The sequence below is a fragment of the Pocillopora verrucosa genome, chromosome 3 (assembly GCF_036669915.1).
Source record: "Pocillopora verrucosa isolate sample1 chromosome 3, ASM3666991v2, whole genome shotgun sequence".
Classification (NCBI taxonomy): Eukaryota; Metazoa; Cnidaria; class Anthozoa; order Scleractinia; family Pocilloporidae; genus Pocillopora; species Pocillopora verrucosa.
In genome coordinates, this window is record NC_089314.1 from 23,522,710 (window position 1) to 23,547,644 (window position 24,935).

The following is a 24,935-nucleotide window of genomic DNA, read 5'->3' on the forward strand; positions in this document are numbered from 1 at the left end:
GACCGCGCCAAATGACGTGATCGTTTCAGCCTAAGTACTAGTGCAAGTTCAAGATGGCGGATGCCATATGGGTTTCTTCTCTATTCTGTCTAGCTTTTGCTTCCCGGCTTTTCCTAATCTATAGCCCCGTTAAAGATTGGTTTACTAACCGAATAGAGTTATCTACACCACTAACTGCCTGGAACAGAGGTATGTTCGGTTCCTAAAAGAAACCTGTGTTTCATTTCAGCGTTTAATATCGAACTGTGATGTGACGATCGATAATTAATACGAAAGTTTATTTTAATTAAAAACTTTTATTGTTTATTTATCTTTTTTAACATCTCAATAAATTCTTTATTTTTTCAGTTCAAGAAGGCCTTTCTCTGATAAACCATGGGGTTTCACCTTATTCCGGGGATGTTGTGCATGAGGTAAAATTTTCAAATATTGAATTATCATTATTGTAACCAAATTTGAGGTGTGTAGGGTTAGGGTTAGGGTTAGGCTAGTGTGCAGGGGCTCTAGATCTTTTTGCTAAATATTCTCAATGTAAGATCTGGAAAGATTTCCATATAACCCCATATGAAACTATAGTATGGAGGCGAATCAAGTTGCCACAAGATTTTAGCAGAGACGTATGATTGTTTTAGAACAGCTGGCTTCATTATTAGGCTGCATGAAAGTTCAATGGGTAGTCATATTGTGTACCTTCTGTCTGCAGAGAAAGGTAGCACCTAGAGAGGTGTAGTGCTTACAGAGCGGACTTAAACCAAAGTGTACGGAACAATCAGCAGAAAAAAACTTTTACTTGCACTTTCCATACTCTCCAGGCTGTGTGTAGCTTTTCTTTCCTTCAAAAGAATGACATTAAGATCCACCAACAATGGCCCCAAACAGTAAACTTAGTTAACTGACTAATTACAGAGGATGATTGTTTTTTCCTGAAGACGCCTCTAGTGTTGGCAATATTCCTTGGATTGCAGCAGATATCAGAGGTCCTATTTCCTCTTCTGTTTGTGGTATGTATTTGAAGTGTTTATGAAACTCAAATCCCTAACTTCCCAAAATCCAGATGGTATTTCTCTTTTAGTATACACCTTGTGCATTAGACAAAATGGTTTTGTATATCTGTAGATAACACCCAGAGGCTCATAAGACTCTCTTTCCCCATCAACTGTTTGTATGATAGTGTATTGGGAGGTAAAGGGTTAATCTTGGTAATCATTGGGTCTGAACACCTCCCACAAGCTCAATTATGCGTAAGATCTCATTGGTAATTCTCCCAATTGTCTGCTATACAATCGTATGATGTTTGTATGGATAATTTGATATTGGATCTACTAATAATCCCATCATTTATTTATTTTTATATTCTCATTACCTGTTAGCTTGATACTGATTTGTAAGGAGAAATTCTGTCTTGGTCATTCCTGAGAGTTAAAGGTTAATGGTATTTATGGAAGTTGAAATTCATTCTTTATTTGAGAATTTCCATTTACATATGGTGTATAACTTTTTTCAGGTGGGTGATCTGCTGGTTGGATGGCTCCTTTACAAACTTGCTAGTCTTCACTGCCAAATGCTGGTATTGTGACAAAAATATAGCCTATTTGTAGTTGAATACATGTAGTAGTTTGAAATCAAGTGTAGTTCAAATGATTTTAAAAAATTTGACCATTTGTTTCTTTTATTTCAGTTATGTTACCATACTCTTAAAGAAATATACGTTATTCACCAGACAGGAGGTCCATATTGGGAAAAACTGTGCCCAAGGTCTTGGATACCGCAAGACAGAGGGCAAAGTTTTTCCCAATATGAACTGACCTTGGCTGGTGAATAACATTTTTATTTTTCTAAAACCTAACAAATGGTTGCAAAAAGAACTGCCCACTGTGAGCAGGCCAGATGGGGAGGACACTGCCTGCTCTTGGAACCAATCAGATTGCAGGATTTGTAGAATACTGCCTGCTCACGAACTGAGAAAAAAATAAAGGAAAATACTTGTCAAACTTGTTTAAAATCATAAAAGCACATATAATGACAACATATAATTAAATTATAACTTTAAAAACTAACTACAAACTTATCCCACATGTAATGGCAGGACATAAGTCAAACCTAGGTCACAGTCATGGTCTCAAGTACTCTTCCTACCATACCATTTTTTCTCCTTTGATATTTAAAACAGACAGATGTTGCTGATGAGTTAATATTGAAGGACTGTAGGTTTTACAGTTGATTTAAGTTGAATTATTGAGGTGATATCTGAAGTATCAGTAGGTGAAAGCCTTTTGAATACTAATTTAGAGCTTTGATCAAGTTGGTTTTTTGGTCTCCATGTTTAATTTTGGTTTTTGTATTGTTTTCTGTATTTAGCTTAAAGAGCAAGCATTGAATCTTAAATCTTATGCAAAATCTGTGGAACCAATTCTACTCGAAGAGGAAGCTCTACACAATGTGCCTTTACTAGTTTCATCCATGTGAGTTTTGTCTCTTTTTTGTTTGATAGATCTAGCAAACTAGAAGCCGTTTCTGTGTGATCAGATTCTCATGTGCTGTATTTAGAGACTTGCTCATGTCAGCTTTGCTATTCTTCCTTTCTTGCAGATATTTGTTGAATCCATATAGTATAGGTTCCTGTGTGGCACATTCAACTGTAGTGTTCACTAACTTGGCAGTTGGCACAGCACTTTTGTTCTCCCTCAGAGGTATGTTCATTCTGGTTTAGACTGAGACTGTTCACTCCCAAGTGAAAGTAATAAAGAATTTAACAAGATAATTTGGTTTTATCAACTGAGTTGATAATGTAAATTGGCCATAGTTAAGAGTTTCAAAGCTAACATTTCAAGTGCTAGCCCTTCGTTAGGGCAAATATTTAGGAATTATAACTTGATAAATAATTTTTTGGTCAAATCAATACATCTTTACACCTAAAGGTTGTAAGAGGAAGAAAAATACTGTCTTGGGTATATTGTTTGATTTTCCATTAGATTTTTCTAGTTTTTTTTTTTGTAACAAGAAATTTAGGATCTGTTGGGTACATAACTTCTCAAACAAGACAGGAACCTGGGAAATGGTTGTTGGAGGATTTTCTTCCCTTCTTCATTCATACATTTCATTTGAAATTGAAAAGAAACCTGGTGTTCATCTTTTAACCTCAGCTTCAAACTTCAATCTATCATGTAGCAAATAGCTTAGTAACACTTGATGAAATGACAAATTCTCATATAGATTAACAAGGACATACATAGTAGCCTAAGGGGAGAATTATTGTTTTTTGCTGTATGCTAAAGTTGTACTTATTTTCTACTCAGGGAATATTTTACTTGGTACACTTGGTGTTGCAGCCGGAACATGTCATTCCTTGTATCCAGTCACACTGTTGGCACCAGTAGTCCTCACATTGATGAAGGTAAAAATGTAAAAATCAAAGACCTTGTCATTTGTAAACAAATGTATTGGATTCAGGAGGAGGGTCTAGGGGACCCAGTACCCTCCTCCTCATCAGACCTGTGGGTATTTTTGCCCGCTGTGTAAAACCCAATTTCCTCTCACAACAGGACTGCGTGTTATTACTCAACTTGAAAGTAGTTGACTTTTTAACTCCCATAAGTGAGTAATACCAAATTTCTCCTTACACTATCAATACAGATAGAGCAGATAAGTGAATAGAATAAAGAAAATTGTTAATTAGGGGATTATTCTTAGTTGATCTAAAACCAACTTCTCCAAACTAACATAATAAGAGTTGTATGGCAGACAGTAATGAGATTTTGAAAGTGAGAAGGTTAAATGTGTCCATCTTGAAATATTTCCTCATTTATTTTAGCTCTGTGTTTCCAGGATCAATGTTTGGACCTCCTATCCAAAATTCTTAGATCTTACCTCAAAAAGCGAGCAATTTTAGCACAAAATTTATAATTAACCTTAGGTCTGCATTTTTGTTTCCAGGTCCATTCTTTCGATATTCAATTCACAAAGAAGACCATTGTATTTGTTAGTCAAGTTATTGGTTCTTTTCTTGTGTGGACATTGCTTCTGCTTGGCATGTCATATCAAGTGTTTAAATCTTGGGATTTCCTTCTGGCTACACATGGCTTTATGTGAGTTTATTGACTAAGTTTTTATAACTTTCATCACTGTTTATGCATTAAATTCAGTAGTAGCAAAGCTTGTTAAATTGACTACTTTACAATTAAGTTTAAAGACCTTCAGATTGGCTTTTGTAGTGTATGAGGGTCAAAAAGCAGTATTGACATTTTTCAAAAACTCATACCTCAGATTAGCCTCAAGCAGCTTTTGAACAAGCACATAAAAGGATAAGATTTCTATAAAACCTTTAGGTAGAGGTAAGGTAGAGTTTCATGGTACTTGAGCTAAGAGGCCCACCCAGCCAGAGCTTATCTTGTTTTCCTCAGCATGCAGGAACTAGGAGTGTTACTACTCCCCGCCTGGATGAGATGTTAGTTCATCCCAAGGTTACCCCCCAGTATTTCATCAGGCTTCTCTGATAATTGACCAGTACTTTCCTATACTCCTGGCTGGAGAGAGAGAGGATAATTAAGTGTTTTGTCCAAGGATACAACACATTGACCCAGCGTGGTCTCCAACACAGATCTCTCACCTCAGAGTCCAGCATACTGACCACTAGGCTGCTGTATTTCCCATTAAACATTTATCCAACAAAATTTTAATTTGTTTTATTTCACTGTCAGTTTACAGGTGTCTGATCTCACACCTAACATGGGTCTCTTCTGGTACTTCTTCACTGAGATGTTTGAACATTTTAGGATTTTCTTTTTGTGGGTGTTTCAACTGAATGCCTTTTTCTACTGCATTCCTTTGACCATCAAATTAAGGTAACAGTTTAAAAAGAATTGTGAAAAAGATTAGTGTAGACTTTCATTAGAAACCAGTTTGGCTCTTGTTTTGAGAACAACAACAGCTGCTACCAATTTGTTGTTACACGATGCTTGATAAATTGTGTCACGGATTCGTGACCAATTTTATGTAGCATATTGATTTGACCTTGCTTATGTCGTCTCTGTTTTTGCAAGATCCCCATTTCTTATCTAGCTTATTCCCAAAGCTTTGTCACTCCTGTGTGTACATATTCCTGAGATAATTCTTAAAAATTAATCTATATGTTTTTTCTTCAGGGGCAACCCAACATTTCTTGCCTGTATGCTTTGTTCCGTGATGGCTATTATGAAGTCTTATCCAGCGCTGGGTGATGCTGCTTTACCATTGGCCCTCTTGGCACTGTGGGTTCACATATTTCCATGTAAGCGTATTGTTCTGCTCTTAGTTGTACCTTTTCCTTTATCAAATCAACGTTAATGTGACCGGCTGGTAAAACCCAAGATATTTCTTTGCTATATGGTTTAACCCTTAAACTCCCACAAGTGATTAAACATGTAACTTCTCCCTACACTATCCGTACATTATCCAGTAAACAGGTAATGAGAATACTCAGACTTATCAGGTAGAAGTTTTTAACTTGATCTAACACCAAATTCTTGTAACTATTTTACAAAGAATTGTGCAGCAGCCAGAGAGGAAAATTAAGAATCAAATCCTGGGAGTTAAGGGGTTAAGTGATTGAAACAAAAACACCCTCTGCCCCCCTGAATATCATACCGTAATTCAGGCTTCTGGATGAGTATTTTGCAATTCTATTATTCTTCTTGTAGATCTTCGTAACGCACTCCTGGTGATGTGCATGTTAATTTGTAGTTCGTTCTTGGCTCCAGTCTTCTGGCAGTTGTGGATTTACGCCGGTAGTGCAAATGCCAACTTCTTTTTCGCCATTACGCTGGCTTACTCCACTGCCCAGGTATTTATTATTATTCGAGAACATGTGAGCAAGAGGTCTTCGGGGAACATCTTTCACCCGAGTAACGAAAGAAGACTGGTTTTTGCCCATTCCGCGATTGGTCTTGCAAATTTGCGCTATCCTCTCTCTCACAATCAGATGCAAATCCAAAACCTATGGCTGCTTGGTCATTCGCGTTTTTCACGCATTAGGATGCAAATTTTGGTTCTGTAACTACTTTGGTTTTAGTTTTTTAACCCTTAATCGAAAACCTCCAGAAAAGCTTCTGTGATCATTAGTGTATCTAAATCCTCAAGTTATAGAAACATACATCAGCCATAAGAAACAGAACAGACTGAGTTAGAGCGACTTGAATTTGTAGATATTACGAACGTTCGAGCTTCCTTTGTTTTGGGATATAATGAGACCATCTGAAGGGTTTATAAATATTATCAACTGAGTTGATAACGTAAATCGGCCACCGTAAAGAGTTTTAAAGCTGACGTTTCGAGCGTTAGCCCTTCATCAGAGCGAAAGACTTCTTATACTCTCACACCGGCGCAGCACCACAGTTTCTTCAGCTATTTACTCCATTTATTCATCTAAAGGGTTTGATTGTCATGTCCTTTTGTGCAGTTTTCCTAATCAACAACAAAAAATATTTTTACCCTTCTGGTTTTCAGCATCCAACTCGTCTAACTCTGTCAGAAATGCAATCAACGCTGTTTTATCTTTTAATCGCAGATTCTACTGACTTCTGATGTTTTTTTCGCCTTTCTGCGACGAGAGTACGATCTTTATCATGGAGTATATCCACCTTTCATAAAAGGAGAGCCTGCCTCTATCACTCTACGGTAACATAACTATAGACACATACAGGGTACAAATGTGTAGATGCAGCATTTTAAAACGAGACACGTGCTGACTATTATCTTCAAAAGGGACACTAACCTAATCGCGCATAGGAAGCTTTACAAGTGCACTGGTAGTACTGAACATACAAGGAGAAAAACGTGGTTGTTTTTCATGTACAGACATAAACGTTTATGTAATATATGACATCTCTGCCATTGGATTGTCTTTACTTTCATCAATGACTCTTTATGGAGGTCTGGAATTGAGCGGATCAGACGAGAAACGACAGAATGGACGAGAGTTTAAGTAGAATCGAATCGTTCTATCCATCTAAGAAACATAGATTGTTAAACAGCTTCCCGTCGATTCATTTCCACGAATGCGAATTTGTTTGGTTTCATCCGAAAGTTTGTGCTGCTGGACGAGAAACGAACACTGTAGGCACAATGCATAGAGGAAGATATGATGCAACGTTCATATTTGGCGCAAGCGGCTCGAAGTTGAAGTTTTGGAAGTAAGACAGTTCAAATAAAGGCGCTGTAGAGATGTATCATTAGCCATGTTTTACTTATTTTCAAACAGTACCATGGATTCACGATCAAGGAAAACTAATGAACTATGTTATCGTTTATGTTTTGAGTACAGTATATGTAATAGTACTCTTTTGAAAATTGCGATAGAGTGATTGAGTTTCTTTGGACGAAATAGTGTTTTAGTTCTTTCTGATTTATAGATCATCAGCACTTTACAAGTTTTTAGTGGTGGTTTTTTTGAACTACAGATGGCCGAGTCTCAGCGTTAAAATAATGACCTTCAAATGTGTCTAACGACGTTCATTTCTGACACCTATGTAGTCTACAGGCAGCCTAAGCTCCAGCTGTGAGATGATCACCTTGCGTAATAATAGTCATGATGAAAATATACGAGTTTGTGTGGAAATCTTAGGATTAAAAAAATACAGTCAAATTCTCAATAGAAATACCTCACTTTACTTTCACAGTGCATTGCTTGTTTTGTGACTGCTGACTTTGCTACAACGAGGCCATTTTAGCGAGTTATGCATTTCTTCCTGTACAACTCCTCTTAGGAGTAGTGAACCTAGAAAATGGTTCGGTTGGTTTGAAAGTGGCAAATGTTTATTACTACGATTTATGTCTAGAATATGAATTCTGTAAATTTTCATCCTTTCTAGAACGAGCTGTATTAGATAGAGAATGGGTTGGAACGATTCCTCAGTGAAATACCGACAGCCAACTTCCATCGTTGCATAACATACTAATCTGAAAGATTAATCGATCTAAAACAACACTGATTATATGCCCAACATTGCGGTTGTCCATGAAAAAATTCAAAAACACGGACGTTACACTATAATTTTTTTTTGTTTTGAAATACAGTGACAGGTGGTATATAGGAATCTACGTATGGTTTCTAGTAACGGTTATTATCTGAACAATTGCCACGCTGAAGTCCTCCTTGCTTGAAAGAATGAAGCATTCCTTGCAGATAACCATTCACGTACCCCTTCATGTAAGCCTCCTTATCCTCTGACTCTGGTACTGTCTTCAGAACGTGTTCTAATACTCCTTTGATGTACCCCAGTTCATATCCAAGCTTGTATCCTTCTGATACTCTTACACCAAGTTCTTGCAAAGTTTTCTCCACTTGTTTCAAAGCCAGCTGCAAAATTTCTTTGTCGATATCGTCCATGCTATTTGCTGTATCTGGGTCGAAACTAACCGCCAAAGTTTCTGGATCCATTTTAGTTTTAGCAAAATTTTGTGAGACTGTAGAGAGAAAGTTGCATAATACGTCATGATAATCCGGGTACCCTTTTTTCCAATAGCCAAACTATTTAAGTAAAACTTAAAATTTCAGATAAAATTATAGAAACGCTAGAGATAATAAAACCCCAACACGGATCAACGCCGGCAAAGGATGAATAAAACAAACAAGAATTGCAGATGGAAAACTTTTAAAATTTTGGCCGAAGTTGATATACAAACCGTGAACTGGGAGGGCAAGATTCAAATTTTTGATCGAACGTAAGAACTAAGGGCTGAAGTATATTTCCGGAACGTTGTTTGTAATGACCCGTTACTAAAGCATCTTGTCTTACAGTACGCCCGTGGAAAATGATAGGCTACTGTTTCTTTTATTTGATATCATTTTCATTAATTATTTACAGCATACTGATTTCGTTGATAATGAAAATGTTAGTTGTCCTTTGTATTGAGCTGTATATCCATTTTTCCGACTGTTTTGTTCCCTTGAGTTGTGGTTTTAATCACTAAAAAATAGCGCGTGAAAAAACATCTCGTGCTTTCAGTTCACAAGCTTTTCAAGTACTCTCCATGGTAACAGTTTTTTACAGAAAGAACTACCAAGAACTAATCGGCGAATTTCAAATATAATTTTTTCCCTTTTGTACGAAAAAGTTAGAGGAAAAGAGGAAAGACATTGAAGAAGCTTTTATACTCCACTCTCTGGCTAAGAAGAGGGTTTTTGTAAATTTAATGAGCGTAAAACTTGTAATCAGTTTTAAATTTTTGCTTTTATCCTGCTGTCAGTGTAAATCGCCAAATCAAGTGGCCGTTCCACTTGGGGAGAGTTAAATGACCTCTTAATAGGGGTTTGACCATAATTTCGTTGTATTTAATTTTATATTGTAGTTGTGTGTGTACGTTTTCTTGTGTGTTTACTTCTATTTTTATATTGTAGGTAAGGAAACAAAGTGTGAGCCATTAAGAGATTTAATAAGAAAAATTGTTCCCTCCCGGCCACTTTTGCCCTAAAATCTTTATTTTTGCCGTGTTACTTGGTGAGATGAAAGGCAAAATAATCCTCAGTAGGGTGGTGGTAGTGTATTGGCGTGAATTCCTATATTTCTCTGAACAAACAATCTGAGGTGACGGCCCGACAACCGATACATGACACCCAAGCTAAATAGGATGTGATACTATTATGTCCTATGATTGAGCAAGCTGGAAGAAATTGTCGTGCAGTTTGGATAAAAGGCCTAAGAAATTTCTCGATTTAAGCTTAGAAAAAGGGAGCGCAAAAATTTCGGCTTGGGCCTCTTCACTCTCACCTTATAGTTAGTCGGACAAATGAGTGAGTCGCAGTTGCGCGAGAGCGCGCGAAAATTTCCCTCTTTCTCGGTGTACCGCTGGCGCCGTTATTTATATGACTTCAAAAGGCAAAAGTGGTTATAACACCTCCATCTCGTTATTTCCTGTTCTTTGTCTTTGAAAGATTCCATAATGATACTTACAACAAATAAATATTTATTCTAGAAACTTTCGCTGTTTCTTCACGATTGCGTAAAGCAAACTTTTCTTTTCTTGTTCCAATAGTTGCTCCTTGTATAAATAATTCGGTCGTTTATATTAACTTTTCTTTTAGCGTATCATTTTCCTTTTTTCGAGGTGTAAATAATTTTACAGCATAGCATCGTTCTATTCAATATAATCCAAAAGTTTCTATCAAAGAATAAGTATACTCTCCTTTTTCTGAGTAAAACCTATGATCATGAATTATATTTTTTTCTTCATATGGCAACATGTATCTTTTGAAGTCATATCTTTAAGGTTAATTTATGCGCAGTTAAATGGAAATTTTCTTCGAACCGTTGAATCTCAGTGTTTACATTGTACGATTGAGTTCGTCGCTTTCGTCCTCAACTTCTTCCAAAACATTTTCTCTACCATTTCCTGGATTTACATATCTTCCGGCATTAGACAGAGCTGGTGCTGAACCCCACTGGGTTGGCTTTAAAGTCATGGATTTGTTAAACTCCTCTAAATCTTCCTCTTCGATAATATTCATCAAACCTTGATACGCACGGGTATACAGCTCCATTGACCGGGCTAACAGCTCCATCTCGCACACCACAAACCCCGAGAAAATCTGCTTCACGTCCCGCATTTTTTGACTTTCGAACTCGTTCATCTGCTCGCGTAAAACCCTCAGTGATCGGTTCGCTTCGCCAGACGCCTTCTGAAATTCAGCCTGAGCCCTGGCGATCCGCGTTCGATCAGTGGATTTCATCTGCGCTTTTTCGAGGTTCTCGAATGACTTCACCTCCCTTGTAGACAGAGACGAACTAACCCTCACGTCGTTCCTAGCCTGCTTGCATTTCGTGTCGTACACGCTGAGTCCTTGAACGAGTTTCTCTTCTATTTTACTAACCTCTGCGTCTCGTTGATCCTGAATGGCGGACAAACATTCAGACATAGTTGTAAGGGCTTGCTTCAATGAAGGAGATTCTTCTTCCGCATAGGCCGCTATTGTTTTGGCCAGCTCGTCGCCCTTGTTTCGTAATTTGGCTGTTCCTACTGCGTAGCGTTGAAGCATCGCTGCCACCTTGGGAAAATGTGTTTCAACAATAAATATTTTTCTGTCGATCACTTTCGTTTGGTGTTCGGTAGCCTTAACAGAGGCTTTTAAATCTGGCAGCGATCCTGTAAAATTTCGATCTTCTCGGTTAAGGCGAGCCATCGATACTTGAAAGTTATTAAGACAGCGTTATTGTGTTTTTTGTGCGAATCAATCGGTTCAAAAGTCGCGTGCTGGCGTTGTTATATTCAAATCAGAACAATTAAAATTCACAGCGACGTCGACGTCTTCAGTCAAAATTTGCATGTGAGGGAAATTTACGGTTGCGTTACGCACAAGACAACTGATCATGTGCTACTCCTCAAACTGGTGCCATATTCATCAGTCAACGAAAGAAAACTACTCATGCGCGACCAAGCAATTTTTAACGACAGCTTAATCACGCGACTTCACACAGCTTCCAAAGTTTATTCTAAAACAGGTCCCGGTATTTTACAGAGAATTCAGAGCCTTTCGGTGGACGATCGACGATATGATCGGACCAACCTCCTTTCAAAGTATCATGTATGCTGTGTAGCGTAATGATATCAGGGGATTTGTATTTGGCGTTTTTTCTTACTTGGGGATGACAAATTCGTTTTGCTTTAGGAATGACTGAAACCTTGACTGGAAGTCATTTTCCGTTTTCTCTCCCAGCAGCAGAAGATGAAGGAAAATCAATAGAAATATTAAGTTTAGCGCATAAGTAGTTTTACGTCTAAACTGAGCCGAATTATTTTGCCTCCACTTCACATGATTAACATAAATTAATATTATAACTCTTTTTTTATTTATTTTTTGTTTTGTTTTGTTTTTAGTTTTTATTTTCATATTTAACGTGGGCGCACGCGTGGAGCCCGCGTGAAGCGAGCGAGTGAGAACACAGCGGTCAAAAATCTGCGTATATGCAATCGTTGTAAGTGGTGTGCTTTCACGCTGTCAGAACCAAGTTTCCTCACAAGAGCATGTACCTTTTCGGTAAAGCTCAAAATAGAGAGGTAAATAAACAGGATACCCATACTGGAATGAGCTTCGTATTCGGAAAGTCTCGAATTTTCCTTCTTCTTTTCCTTCTTCTTACTTCTGTCTCCTGTCACAGATTTGTGTGTAATTTTGAGCGGGAAATTGGCACACAGCCGGCCAGAATTGATCCCCTCGCGCATGCCCGACGTTTGGCCTCTGCGTTGCACGTGAGAGGTCTGTAAGCGGTCTGGCAATAGTGATTTTTCCTGGTAGAGCCCTTAAGGACCTCTTGCGTGCTCGCATTCTCGCCGGTTCGAAACGCTCACGCTTTACTGCTCGTTTCGCAGCGCTCATCAGAAGAGCCTGCGAGCAAGCCAGAGTCTTAGCATGCCATTGAAAGGACATTCCGCACAGAAGTTCGTAGTCAGCCGAACTCTGCTAGCTTGAAAGAACGTCGGTGTGGGCACGAGCGTAAAAGTGGAGCAGGCTGCAGAGGAAATGAGGGGCTGATTTGCTTCTTCCTATACAATTCGCCGATTTTCTTTCCCAAACTCATCCGTTCGTCTTCTCTGACTGAGAGCCTGGAAATTAGTAAAGCCCTCTGCTGGATATTAGACGCAACCGAGCGTCATAAATCTTATGACAGTAATCATAGCCACGGATACGGACGTCTGAGTTAAATTTGTATAAGATGTTTTGTAAGACGCAAATTTCGAAAAAGCAGAACCTGTATTCGATAGTTCATTTTCTCTTACTAAGGCTCTCTCGCTTGACCCTCCCACTCTTGACCCTCCCACCCTTGACCCTCCCACCCTTGACCCTCCCACCCTTGACCCTCCCACCCTTGACCCTCCCACTCTTGACCCTCCCACCCTTGACCCTCCCACCCTTGACCCTCCCACCCTTGACCCTCCCACCCTTGACCCTCCCACTCTTGACCCTCCCACCCTTGACCCTCCCACCCTTGACCCTCCCACCCTTGACCCTCCCACCCTTGACCCTCCCACCCTTGACCCTCCCACCCTTGACCCTTCCTTGATCGGAATGTGAATTCTTCTCACAGTCCTAATATACCATTGAGGAGGCATATCGTAGGAATTAAGCAAAGTATCAAACTTGGGATCCTTGTTCGGATATAACACCATATTCTCAGTACTGGCTAACAAAGAAATATGTGGTCATCTGCTAGAAGAATAAGTTTTAGATCTTGGGAGTAAAAGGGATATTGAGAAGTAAACACACTTTCGGGACTAACGAAGAAACTGAAGAAGCGCAGAGTGAGGGATTGGATGCCATCTGTACGACAACACGACCGGTATGATGATCACGGATACTGGTCGGACGAATTACCAAACCCAAAAAAAACCTAATGTCGAGATCCTTCGGAAAACACTTTAATAATCTGCTACCAATACTTTATAAGATCAGGAAAAAGCCTTGCTCACAATGTATGACTAACTAACAAAAAGGTAGCAAAAATTACGAGGACGCGAAAACTAAGCCAAGCCAATAAAGATAGCTACGAACAAAAAAAATTACTTAATAAGTTGTTCGCAATTAATAGTCATTGTGTTCACTCAGACAGATACAGCTACTGGGAAGAAAGAACGGAACGCGCTGAAGACCATAAAAGGAGAGGATTCCCTACCTTCCTTATGCACCTACAGTTTATTAGCAGAGACAACTGGGCACATGGCAGATGAGGACAAACTCCAGTACAATGATAATGTGAAAAAAGGCAAAAGATCCCAGCAGGATTAACTCACTTCTACAAGGAATGAATTTGACCAGTCAATCGTGATCAAAAACTGCTCGGCCTGTTTCAGGCATTTAGTCAGGAGGCGAGCGAAAAACTTAACGTACGACGGCCCAACTGCCGCGCCCGCTTACTCGCCATTTTTTATGATGCGCCGGCGTTTTCACTCGCCTTAAGAAATTGAAAGCCAGGCACAGGCTAAAAACTATCGAGTCAATGGATAATCATATTAACTGCAGATTGTTGATTGGTTGAACCACCACGGCAACGATCATACAGACTAAATCAGAACTCGCATGTGCATCATCATTTTGGTTGGTTGGTTGGTTTTTTTTTTATCAAAACTCACCGATTTTTTTTTTTTTTATTAACGTTCTTAAATAAAACAATCATTCCACTCGCGCTTGTCGGAAATGAGTTGATTGTTCCCAAATCATACCTAAGCCACACGATTCTTTCTTTCCGTTGTTTTATCGGCATTTTTCTGGTCGTTGCCGTATTATATTTAATAGTTTTTAATAGATGTGCCAATGTTCATAATTAGAATGTTTACTGGAAACAATCCACCTTACCACAACTAAATTGTTGCTTTATTTTGGTTTAGCTCACAAAGAGCTTAGCACAATCATCATTGTCTTAACAATTAATTCTAAGTTATAAAAGTTAATACAACGCAAAATTAAAGCGGTGGACAGCTACGTAATCTCCCGAGAGTATAGACTATATGTCGACGCCCTAAAACACCACACGGCACTTTTGATGTACCAGTGAACGCAACTGCGGCAAATCTGAAGATTAGCCACAACCATGATTTGACACACATAAACAGTAATAGTCGTCCGATGGCTGGTTGGTTTTGTTTGACTGGTTATGTTTCTGGCTTGAAGTACCTGTCGCTCATGATAAACGCTTCTTGAATTATTCAAAGCCAAGCGGAGTTGAATTAGCCTTGAAGCGACACTCTATCTTACCAAAACAAATAGCTACCACACCTGGTATTCTTCAGAACTCCACAAATTTGATATTTTTGCAAGGTGACTACCAGGTTTGGTTCATCCGTGTAAGCAATGCGTTTTAGCTGCATGCATCGCCGGAAAAGCCACTTTGGAAGCGGTCTGGCGGCAAGGATTTGGTGACCGCAATTGCGAAACTTAACTGGTGTGCACCGCGAGCTTGGCAAGTGTCGCACGAGTCTAAGAGCGACGGGAGATGAACGGAAGAAATACTCACAATCATTAATAGCAGTCTGCCTAGAACACTTCTTACAGAAAAAATGGCTTCAAAACGCGGTCCGCGAAAATCCGTAGCTTTCAGAGAGGAAATCCCGCAAGAAATCTGGTGTAAATATTGTAGTAAGATTTACGAAGAGCCAAAAGTCCTACCATGTTTACATACATTTTGCAAGCAGTGTATTGGTTTAATTACGGGAGAAAATGAAAATTATCTGTTTTGTCCGATTTGTCATTCAGATGTGGACTTACCCTCGAGAAATCTTGATGATTTACAGCCCAATGTTATTGTTATCAGGAAACTCGAAGAGTTTGAGAGACAAAAACTACGACAGCGGGAGGAGGATTGTAGCGGTTGTGAAAACGGCCAAAATCTGGCTTCACATAGGTGCATGGAGTGCCAAGAATTCCTTTGCGGTGACTGCACGCTAGCTCATCGAAGAGTAAAATTCACGCGCGAACACGACATTTTGTCTCTTGAAGAATTCGTGGATAGAACAAATCCAATAGAGCACTCAACATCAATACCTTGTGTTGCACATTGTAGCGACAGTGTGAACATGTATTGCAAAACTTGCGATTTATTAACGTGCAAGGAATGTAGAAGAAGTACTGATCACGAGGGACATGATATTGTTTCAATAGAGAGCGCTGTTGACTCGCTCAAACCGACACTTTTATCGTTGCTGGATTCTACGCAGAAAAACATTCCTGTCTTACAAAAGTCGGTGTACGAGATTATCAAGGTTTACGGTCGGTGGCAGAATAAAATCGATGATGTGTCGTGGCAAATTCGGAGGACTTCGCGTCGCCTTATTCAAGCCATTAAAGAGAAAGAGCATCAGTTGCTAAAGGAACTGAACACCATCAGAGATAATCGCGCCTCTGTATTAGTGAACCAAAAGGACGAAATTGAAAGAAACTTGGTCTGTACCATCGATGGTTGCGATTTCTCCGAGGAGATTATCAAACATGGAAAAGATGCGGACATTCTAGCAGTAAATAGCTTAATTTGTAAACGACTGTGCGAATTGCAGGACAATCAGACAGACGGGGGGTTGAATACTGTCAAAGTAGAGTTTGATCCAGATGAGAGGCCGATTCTAGAAGCCATAAAAGACACATTTGGCTCAATAAGTGTCGGTCATGAACCCAAAGAGCAAGCTAACGATAAGAAAGCTAATGAACCAACTGAGAAATCGCAACTAGCGAGTTCACTGCCTAATGGAGGGAGTTCTGTATCATTTGCTTCAGCAGATGATGAAGAATCCAGTCCCAGTACTCTCTCTTCAGACTCGCAAAAGCCTGAAACGGGCATAGGTTCTTCTTCGAGTTCGCTTGCGCTTAACCAAGATCCAAAGTCTACCAAAAAGGCAAAAGGTCGTCGATTCAGTTTCCCAGCTTTGACTATGGGTAAAAAGTCAAGTGAACCTGTCGTAAAGTTGGCCCCGACGGAATTCCTAATTCCTACGACTGACAGCCGAGGACGTCCCAGGGAAGTCGGAATACAGCTCGAGTCTCCAGACGGAAGTGTCATTTCTGCTAAAGTCCTCGACAACAAAAATGGAACTTATTCGATATTCTACTGTCCACGGACTCCAGGCGAGCACAATTTGTTCGTGAGCTTGTCCAGTAAACATATCAAGCATGGCAGACGCATCTTGAATTTTTACGGTTCTTTCTCTGGGTTAAAAGGCGAGGAGTTGACACTGATTTGTAAGACTTTGTGCTTGATAAAATGGCACGTGACTCCCGGCCTGATTCAAGTTAAGGACGGCAAGAAAGTTCCGAATCCCGATATGAATTTACAACAAGTTGGTCAGTCAGAGGCGTGACAGTCGAATCTGTCACGATGGTCATTAGCGTGACGATTCATCCATTATTCTTCCCCGTTGGTTTTCTCCTTTTCGAGACTTCCGAGTTAAAATCAGTCTCAGAACGGAATGCAACCTTACTTATATTTTGAAACACGAGGAAAAATCAGTTTGGTGCACGGTTCTGCCTGTTTCATAAGTCGTTGACCATTTGTAGAAACAATCACGCTAGAAACTACATATTTTAATATTTTCAAGGGATGGTTGCCTGTTTGCAAGTATGATTGTTAAATTTAGAACAAAATAAAATCCCAAAGAAGCTTAAGCGAGGAAATCAATTGAGGGATCTCACAGCCCTTTTTAAGTCTTTGATTCCTAGGAAAAGCAGAATCTCCTTTAGCGATAAATTGTTCCGATCACAAATAACTTGTTATATATTCACTCGTATCAGAAGCACATGAGCTCTTGCATGTACATCAAGTAAATTAGATATGCTGGCAGAAACAAGTGATAGCGATTTCACTGTTCACTTAAAGAAGCGTTGAAAATTTTTAAGGCACATCGAACAACTTCTAAACTGCGAGCACGCTCCGCTTGGTGTTGATGAAAAGAAACGGCCAATGGAAAGCGCGTCCTATTCTGCTCTCTCGACTCACCCGGCACGCTAATCACTTTGTTGGTTCTCTCTTTGTATAAGCCAGCCCAGAAAGGACAGCTGGGCACAAGTGCACAAGTGCAAATATGCCCATCCCATGATTCTATGCACACACAATTACAAAACGTCCTCTGAATCATCCCATCAGACTGCTCAAGTTTTCTAAAGGCTCTGACGTGGAAAATGGTCTCAGTGAAACTAACTTAGGAATGAAAAAGGAATAGAAAATTTATTTAGAATGTTCGCCTGCGATTGGGGTTTAAAATCGTTTTATAGGCCGTTGATTCTCTTCTCGCTTTATATAAGTTATTACAGTACCAACAACTTAAATGATCGTCCAAGGCTTAAAGAAAAATTTATTTTCTGATTGATATTTGATTTTAAAACCAGTTTTGTGACTAAATATCGACACATCATACTGGTGTTTCATTGAAGTGCACTAATTTTTACAATGTATCTGTTTTCTAGGGGCGAGGGCTTTAGTATCATTTAAAACCCTATACCCCTTTTTATTGGAAACGTCATAAACAAATTATGCTAATCTCGTACTCAGATCCTATCTTTGAATTGTAACTAAACGACTGAACAACCGCTTGGCCGTGGATGATCTGGGTAGGAGACTACTAAAGCATATATCTTAATAGATAAGATGAAAATAAAACATATTGCAACTTATCATTGTACATGTCTCCTACAGCTATCAAGTGACAGAATATTAAAGTAATACAGTGAATGGTTTGAACCCGGGGTTAACATGTAATAGTGTAGTATGATCGTCCGGGTGAGTGTAGTCCTGAGAAGGACTGTTGTCGGTAGTGGTGACTGACATTTCGACAACCTGAGCGGAAGTCATCATCAGAGTCAAGTGAAAGGTTGTTGTCAGTCGAATGTACTTAGTCCGGTTTGTGTACACTGATTGGTCAGTTTTGCCGTGATGTTATTGTCTGTAAGACTCAAGCGGCGTAGGTCAGTCGTGATTGGTCGGTTTGGATACAGTATTAGAACTCTATCACTCTTGGAGGAAACTAACCTTTATGTTAGTTCTTATAAAAAGTATTTTTGAAATTATTTCAATATTTTCACTCTCTAATTATTAGATACACGGCGAATGATTATGTAAAGATATACCTCTATAGACTGAAATTTAACTTAGTCAAAAACACTTCGTAAGTAAGAGAAAACGAATCTCGTCATACTAAAAAAAACTCTTGAAAGCGAGTTAATCAATGTGAATTACTTAACAGACTGTAATCAATTTACTAATGCTTAAGATATCCTGGATATAATATGGAAACCCCTGGTACTTTATCATTTTGTCAAGATCTGTTGATTGGCGTCAGTCGAAACTTGATTTACGTTAATCCGATCGTATAGCTTATGTTTAATGATGATATTCCTGGAAGATTTGAAAAATTACTACTAGAGAGTTTAACCTTTTCCGTCCCTACTCAGCTTTATTCCTTGATGTAATTTTTTAAAGACTTTCAAAATTGGGTTTCTAGAGTAATTATGAAAGCCGACCAGACTGGTGGAGAACACTAAGATAAAAAAGGGATTATTTAAAAGCTTCACAAACCAGTTTATGAGCGCCGGAAAACGCCAGGCAAGATGTCGGAATTGGTTTAAGGTTTGCATCTGATTGGTCGAGAAAAACAAGGAGTGAATCTTCTAGATCAATCAGTAAGCAGAGTAAAAAAGCCGGCAAAACCAATTTAGTTCTACATTATTTTCGACACAAAACTAAAAATTCCGTGATTATCTCTAGAGTGTTCTCCTACTTAAAGACTTACAAATTCGGAAGAATTGTATTCGTAGTTTCTTCGATTAACTGGTGCGTGATTACTCGTTGGGAAAGTAGAAAACCTTAACAGAGTTATTGCCGGCATCGGTAACAGCGACCCGACCTTCAGGAGTGTAATCAAGTCCTAGCGGCCCATTCAATTGCCCATCACCACTGATTTTCCCGCCAAACTTTGTGACGAAACGCAAGTGCGAGTTAAACACTTGTACGCGATTGGTGCGATCAGAGACAAAGATGTACCCGGATGAATCGCTTGTTATTCCCGTCGGATAGTGGAACTCTCCATCTCCGGTGCCAGGTCTTCCAAACCTCCGTTGAAATTTTCCCATCGGATCGAAAATTTGTACTCGATGGTTCGAAGTATCTGTGACGAGAATTTCGCCGTCTTGCGAAACAGTGATGTAGGAAGGGTTGTTGAATTCTCCGTCTTTTGTTCCTAAGGACCCAAACTGATTGCAATAGACTCCATTGCTGTCGAAGACAACAATTCTGTGGTTCTGTTGGTCTGTGACTAGTAGCTGGCCCTCCTCATCCACAGCTACACCCGTGGGGTTTTTTAAATCCCCCGCACTCCGTCCTTTGCATGATATTACTTTGGACAGGACCCCATCCATACTAAACACTTGGATACGGTTATTCTGTTGGTCAGCGACGACTATTTGTCCAGCTTGAGAAAAGCACAGGCCGGTTGGGGATTTAAACTTGCCGACATCTTCCCCCGAACTTCCAAACTGTCGTAGAAATCCTCCCTTGCTGGTAAACAGTTGAATTCTATCATTCAGCGTGTCTGCCACAGCTATGATACCATTGCAAGCTGCAGCTACATCACTCGGACCAGTCAGCTCGCCTCTCCCTTTTCCCTTGTAACCAAACCGTAAACAAACGGGAGGAGACTTTGTGGCGAAGCACATGTGACCTTTCTTCACGTCCACCGTGTAAGGACTCTCTTCCGCATGCTCTCCACGTGTTAAAACCGTGATTACATGTTCTCCATGAATTCTTGGCTTATAACTGATTGTGTAAAGGCGTGAACTGTTTTCTGTTATGTTGCAGGTGAGAATAATCAAGTCGGGAGTTTCGATGCGAACGTCTATGTCATGTTTAGCCATCTCCGCGTCTTCTCGCACGGCTAAAGCAAAACTTGAGGTTTTTCCAACTGCAGCGTTATACAATCCCTCTCCAATGAGTCGAACCGCAGGAGGCATGGTGCTGCTTTCAAGTTTTCCACCTCTATTTATGACGTCGAATAGCAGGTCTTCTTCAGTGACGTAGTCTAATTCAGGTCCTTCGGTTGGTGACATGTCCTGAATCAGATTCATTAAGCTTTGCAATCGCCCCTTCATAAAATCTTTTACCCTTGTTACTTCAGCAGCACTTCCTTCTCGTAACATCATCTCGATGAGTCCACAATTGCTTTCAATATCTCCAATTCCTTTGTACAACCGCTCCTTTTGTTGCTCTAGCAATGTAACTTTGTATTCTCTCATGGCGCCCAAATCGTCCAACAGCCGCGCTTCTCGTTCCTTTAAAGCCCTAATATAGCGCGTTGTCGAGCTCTTGATTTGTTCCTCAATCGCAAGGGCGTGCTGTGGAATATCCCCGCACGCTTCTTCGATCTCCAACAAAGCCCTTTTCACAAAAGGACTCCTCATTTTTATCGTACCGAGAAGCTCGGATATTTCTTGTCTGTGTTTGCTGGAAGCCTCCCTCAGCGGTTCAAACGTATGTGTTGTTTTGGGGTGATTCACAATAGTGCACTCTCTACAGATCAGCTTTTCACATGTCTGGCAAAAATACGTGAGCTCTTCGCGGCCATGGTCCGAGCAGCTATCAGCGCTGCACTGTGAATTATTGTTTTCTTCGTCCTCGGTTGCCAGCTCATTTAGCGAGATAATTTGATGTTCTCTTGTAACACGTACCCGTCTATGAGCAGCCGTGCACCTGTCACATAGGAATTCCGAGCAATCGCTGCACTGTCCTGTAGCTTCAGCGTTGTCTTCGCAATTTCCGCACCTGACCGGCGCTTTTTTCTCTTCCACGACAAAATTTCTTTTTTTGAGTGTTGCGCCAATGAGGAAATTTACTGGCAACGCGTCAATTCCTTTACTACCCAATTCGCTCGGTAAAGAACATAAAGGGCAAACAACAAGTCCTTCTTTACCATATTCATTACAAACCAGACTCTCGATGCAACTTTTACAAAAGCTATGAAGACATCGCAGAAATTTCGGCCGACGGAAAAGTTGTTTGCACACTGTACACAATAGGGAAGGATCGTTTAAAGCATTTCCATTCTTCGGCGATAATTGTGAAACTTTGGATCCATCAGGAATGATACCATTACTTGTCATGTGAATTTTGTCCAGCTTTTCGAGAGAATTCCAGCGATTTGGCTGCGTAATATCGTCGAAATAATCTTCAACGGCTATACTTTCCCAGGTTTTCCAACGTCTCATCGTGACAGCGTTGTGCTTCAAACCGGGCTAAAGCAATTAAATTTTGAACTACAATCTAAAATATTAGTTTTTCACTCTGCAGCCATAGAGACAGATACTAAGGGAAAACATGTCTTCAATCGTGGCGATATCTTGAAAGCGACTTTCTCACCTCATGCTGAACAACTGCAATACAAAAATAACTTTCAACTTTGGAAATTGCCAAAACTTGACGGTTCTCTCGTTAAATCGTAGTATGAAATGGCTACCTTGCTGATTAATTTAATATGAAAATGCTGTGTATTACTTTAGAGGCAGTAAGTGGTAATAACTGTGAATAATTTATGCGTTAGCAGGGGAAGTCGCAAGCGCTATTGATAACTTTTGCATCATCTTGATGAACAGAAGAGGCGGCAATGAGATAGTGTACGTGTCAATAACCCACGCACTTCTATCTTTACGACTTGCTCTCGGAAGGGGGGCGAAAGCCATCTGCCATCTCTTTTTGCAGCATCGAGGCCCGAAACCAAGCTTTCGTCACGATTAAAAATATCCAAAACTGAATAATTTCATACATTTCATAGTTTCGCAAGATTTCTCTGTCTTTTAGGGGTGGAAAAGAAGTGTCTGGAGCTCCTCGCAAATTTTCAAGCAATACATCGCCGATTTAGAGCTTAAAATGCATGAAATATTTTTAAATACCTTCAATGTGCAAGCAGAGCCAAGGGCACTCGGTGTGGTTAACAGGTGGCTGTTATTAAACTCAACGACGTAAACCAATCACGTTGTTAAATAATTCAATTTGGAAATTCTGTTAATTTTGTCAAAAGCTGCTTAATATCTCAGTATGGAAATGAGTGCCAGTGATTTGGTCGCATTTTCTCGTCTTAAAACAGTGACGCATTTTTCAGCAAAGGAAAATTGCAAAGATTGTAACTAAAAACGGCTAGTGATAGATAAGGCAGTATTACACAATTTTCGTTTTATCGTCCCACACCAAACCGCATCACCCGTTTCTAGGCATAACATTTACTTAAGGTTTTTGCTTTTAAGAGATGTCATTAGTTTATAAATAGATTATGTCGCAACATATCAATGACGATAAATTTTGCATGAAATATCATCTAAGCCAAGAAAAATTAAAAATACTGCGAATTTATATCATCGCTTTTGTTGATGCTAAAATGTGAGAGAGCTGTTGCACCTTGGAATTAAACCACCCAAGATGTGTTTCTTTTTTTTTCTTAATTTGGTTAGTTACATGTCGGCGATGGCGTTAACCACTTTGGTCACGCTTCCCCGTACAGTGTGGTGGGAGGGTGTTTGGGGTCATTGAGATTTCAAAGAATGGTTGCGAAGGGTACTATGGTGGGGAATGACTTTGATTTGACTGGAGTCAAAGGACCAAAGTGAAGAGTCTTCAGAGCACCAGCCATAGAGGAACATTTGAATGCTGAGAAACACACAACTTAAAGTAAAACTCATCCGCTTCTTTCTTTTGAAGGCCAGTCATAGAAACGCACTTTCAAATTCAAAGAACCACACAACACAAAGTAAAGCTAATAAACTATTTTACGGATACCTTTCTGTAAAAATGCTTAAACCTGACGTCACTGTTATACATAGCACCAGTCTGTCATTGTAGCCCTTCCAGGTTGCTACAGGATCACTTGTTACTTCGAAACCTTTTCCTGACGCCTGATCAGCGAAAACGGGCGAAAAAGAAGGCGCGCGAAAAAAGATGCGTTAACCGGGCGGTCAGAAAAGCAATGATTTTCGTTCACACACTTTTCGCTTGCTTACACTGATCCTAACAAAGTTATTCCGTCCAGACAGAACACAACTATCACCATCGGCAATTTTTATTGTATCGAATTTATCCCAAGGCAATGTAGTGAATACATAATAATTACTCAATGAAGTGGAGGTGAATAGTGGAGGATATTTACCGAGCCGCGAAGCGGCGAAGGCGAGTAATTGTTTTTCGAATATACCACACAAAAACCAAATATCACGCGCGATTTTGTCTCTTCGGCAGCTCGGAGGTAAATAGTACTTGCCAATCACTTTTAAACTGGCCAATCAGCACGCACTGTTCAGCAGTGCAAATCATAATATCTACCGAGTAGCCTCTGATACCGTAAGGCCGTTTTGATAAAATGTTCTGCATTATTTCTACTGTTAGTAGGTGGTTGAAAGATTTCGCACCTTTTCGGGAAACTATTTTCATTTCGAACAAACACGCGCGAGCATCAATAAAAAATATTTAATCCTTATCAGAGCAGAAAAGTACTCTTTAAAAATTGAAAAGGTTTATAAACCAATAAATCAACATAACAGTGTCACTTCCTGGTTCTATTGTTGTAGAAAGTCATCTGGAAAGAGCACATTTAAAAAGTTTTTCAACTACCGGTTACGTACAACATAGAATTCAAGATTTTTTTCCTTCGCCTAAAAGTAGTACATCGTATAGCGCCTGATTATATTTGTAAGCTTATTAGTTTTAGGGTTCCTATTAAATACCAACTAAGGTCTGCTCGGAAGCTTCTCCTAATGGCCCTAAGAGGTAAGGTGTTACCTACACTAAGAGCAAGGGCTTTGTCCTCTGCAGCCCCTTACCTTTGAAATCACCACAGGGCCTGCTCAACTCTATATCTTGATGTAAGCGTAATCTGAAAACTTACTTTTTCAGCCGAGCTTTCAGTCTGTTGCCTCAGTAACATAAAATTTTTGTCTTCTCAAGGAAATTGTAAGGTTTTTTTTAATACTTATTCATTTTAAAATGAATATTATTTTTAATGAGCTTTCACAAGAGAATATCATGTTCTCTTGGCAGTTGCTATTAACTTCCTCAGTAGGGGAATACTTGTGTTGACCCTTTGTCATTATATCATTAAACTGCTTCAAAGAATGCTAAAGAAAGCCAGGAAAAGAAAAACACTGATTTTGACGTCAAGGAATAGAATTTGCTTATTTGTTAGAGACATGTTTTCTAGAGAACAGCGATGCTCAATTCTGTTGCTAAAGGGTGAAATACAAAGCTAGAAATTCGAAATGAAAACGTGAATTTTGACAAGAATGGTGTGCCACACCTTTTCGCTTGATCGTCCCAAAGTTACTGGGTCATGACAAAACATCGCTGGTTTTTATCATCGAGATTTTAAACTACTCTTGCAGATAGAGAAAAAAAAAGGATCAAGCAGCCTTTGCTATCGTTATTTTCATTGACATTTTATCAAAGAGGTTCTCGAAC

The 24,935-nt window shown here is 39.6% G+C and overlaps 4 protein-coding genes across 5 annotated transcripts; 2 read left to right on the forward strand and 2 right to left on the reverse strand.

Annotated features, from left to right (window-relative positions):
• The first annotated feature begins 47 nt into the window (after positions 1-47).
• Positions 48-7,649, forward strand: LOC131779056 (phosphatidylinositol glycan anchor biosynthesis class U protein). The gene is made up of 12 exons (XM_059095587.2): positions 48-189; positions 349-413; positions 930-1,001; positions 1,505-1,567; positions 2,359-2,462; positions 2,590-2,690; positions 3,297-3,394; positions 3,934-4,085; positions 4,698-4,841; positions 5,142-5,266; positions 5,676-5,818; positions 6,542-7,649. Exons 1-12 carry the CDS (start codon positions 54-56, stop codon positions 6,653-6,655), a joined length of 1,317 nt encoding a protein of 438 aa, XP_058951570.2. The 5' UTR covers positions 48-53; the 3' UTR covers positions 6,656-7,649.
• A 520-nt stretch (positions 7,650-8,169) lies between these two features.
• On the reverse strand, positions 8,170-11,276 carry LOC131779058 (CBY1-interacting BAR domain-containing protein 1). Its single transcript, XM_059095589.2, has 2 exons — positions 8,659-11,276; positions 8,170-8,439 (listed from the first exon to the last, which is right to left on the reverse strand). The coding sequence occupies exon 1, from the start codon at positions 11,150-11,152 to the stop codon at positions 10,298-10,300; it is 855 nt and encodes a 284-aa protein (XP_058951572.1). The 5' UTR covers positions 11,153-11,276; the 3' UTR covers positions 8,170-8,439; positions 8,659-10,297.
• Positions 11,277-14,788: 3,512 nt separating this feature from the next.
• On the forward strand, positions 14,789-17,041 carry LOC131779076 (E3 ubiquitin-protein ligase TRIM71-like). Of its 2 annotated transcripts, XM_066164240.1 has the most exons (2): positions 14,789-15,100; positions 15,218-17,041. In XM_066164240.1, the coding sequence occupies exons 1-2, from the start codon at positions 15,022-15,024 to the stop codon at positions 16,810-16,812; spliced, it is 1,674 nt and encodes a 557-aa protein (XP_066020337.1). In that variant the 5' UTR covers positions 14,789-15,021; the 3' UTR covers positions 16,813-17,041. The 2 variants fall into 2 exon arrangements, with proteins under 2 accessions (XP_066020337.1, XP_058951595.2); XM_059095612.2 differs by having other exon boundaries at positions 14,789-17,041.
• A 743-nt stretch (positions 17,042-17,784) lies between these two features.
• On the reverse strand, positions 17,785-21,949 carry LOC131779064 (E3 ubiquitin-protein ligase TRIM71-like). The gene has a single exon (XM_059095595.2). It carries the CDS (start codon positions 21,701-21,703, stop codon positions 19,286-19,288), a length of 2,418 nt encoding a protein of 805 aa, XP_058951578.2. The 5' UTR covers positions 21,704-21,949; the 3' UTR covers positions 17,785-19,285.
• Between the last annotated feature and the right edge of the window lie 2,986 nt (positions 21,950-24,935).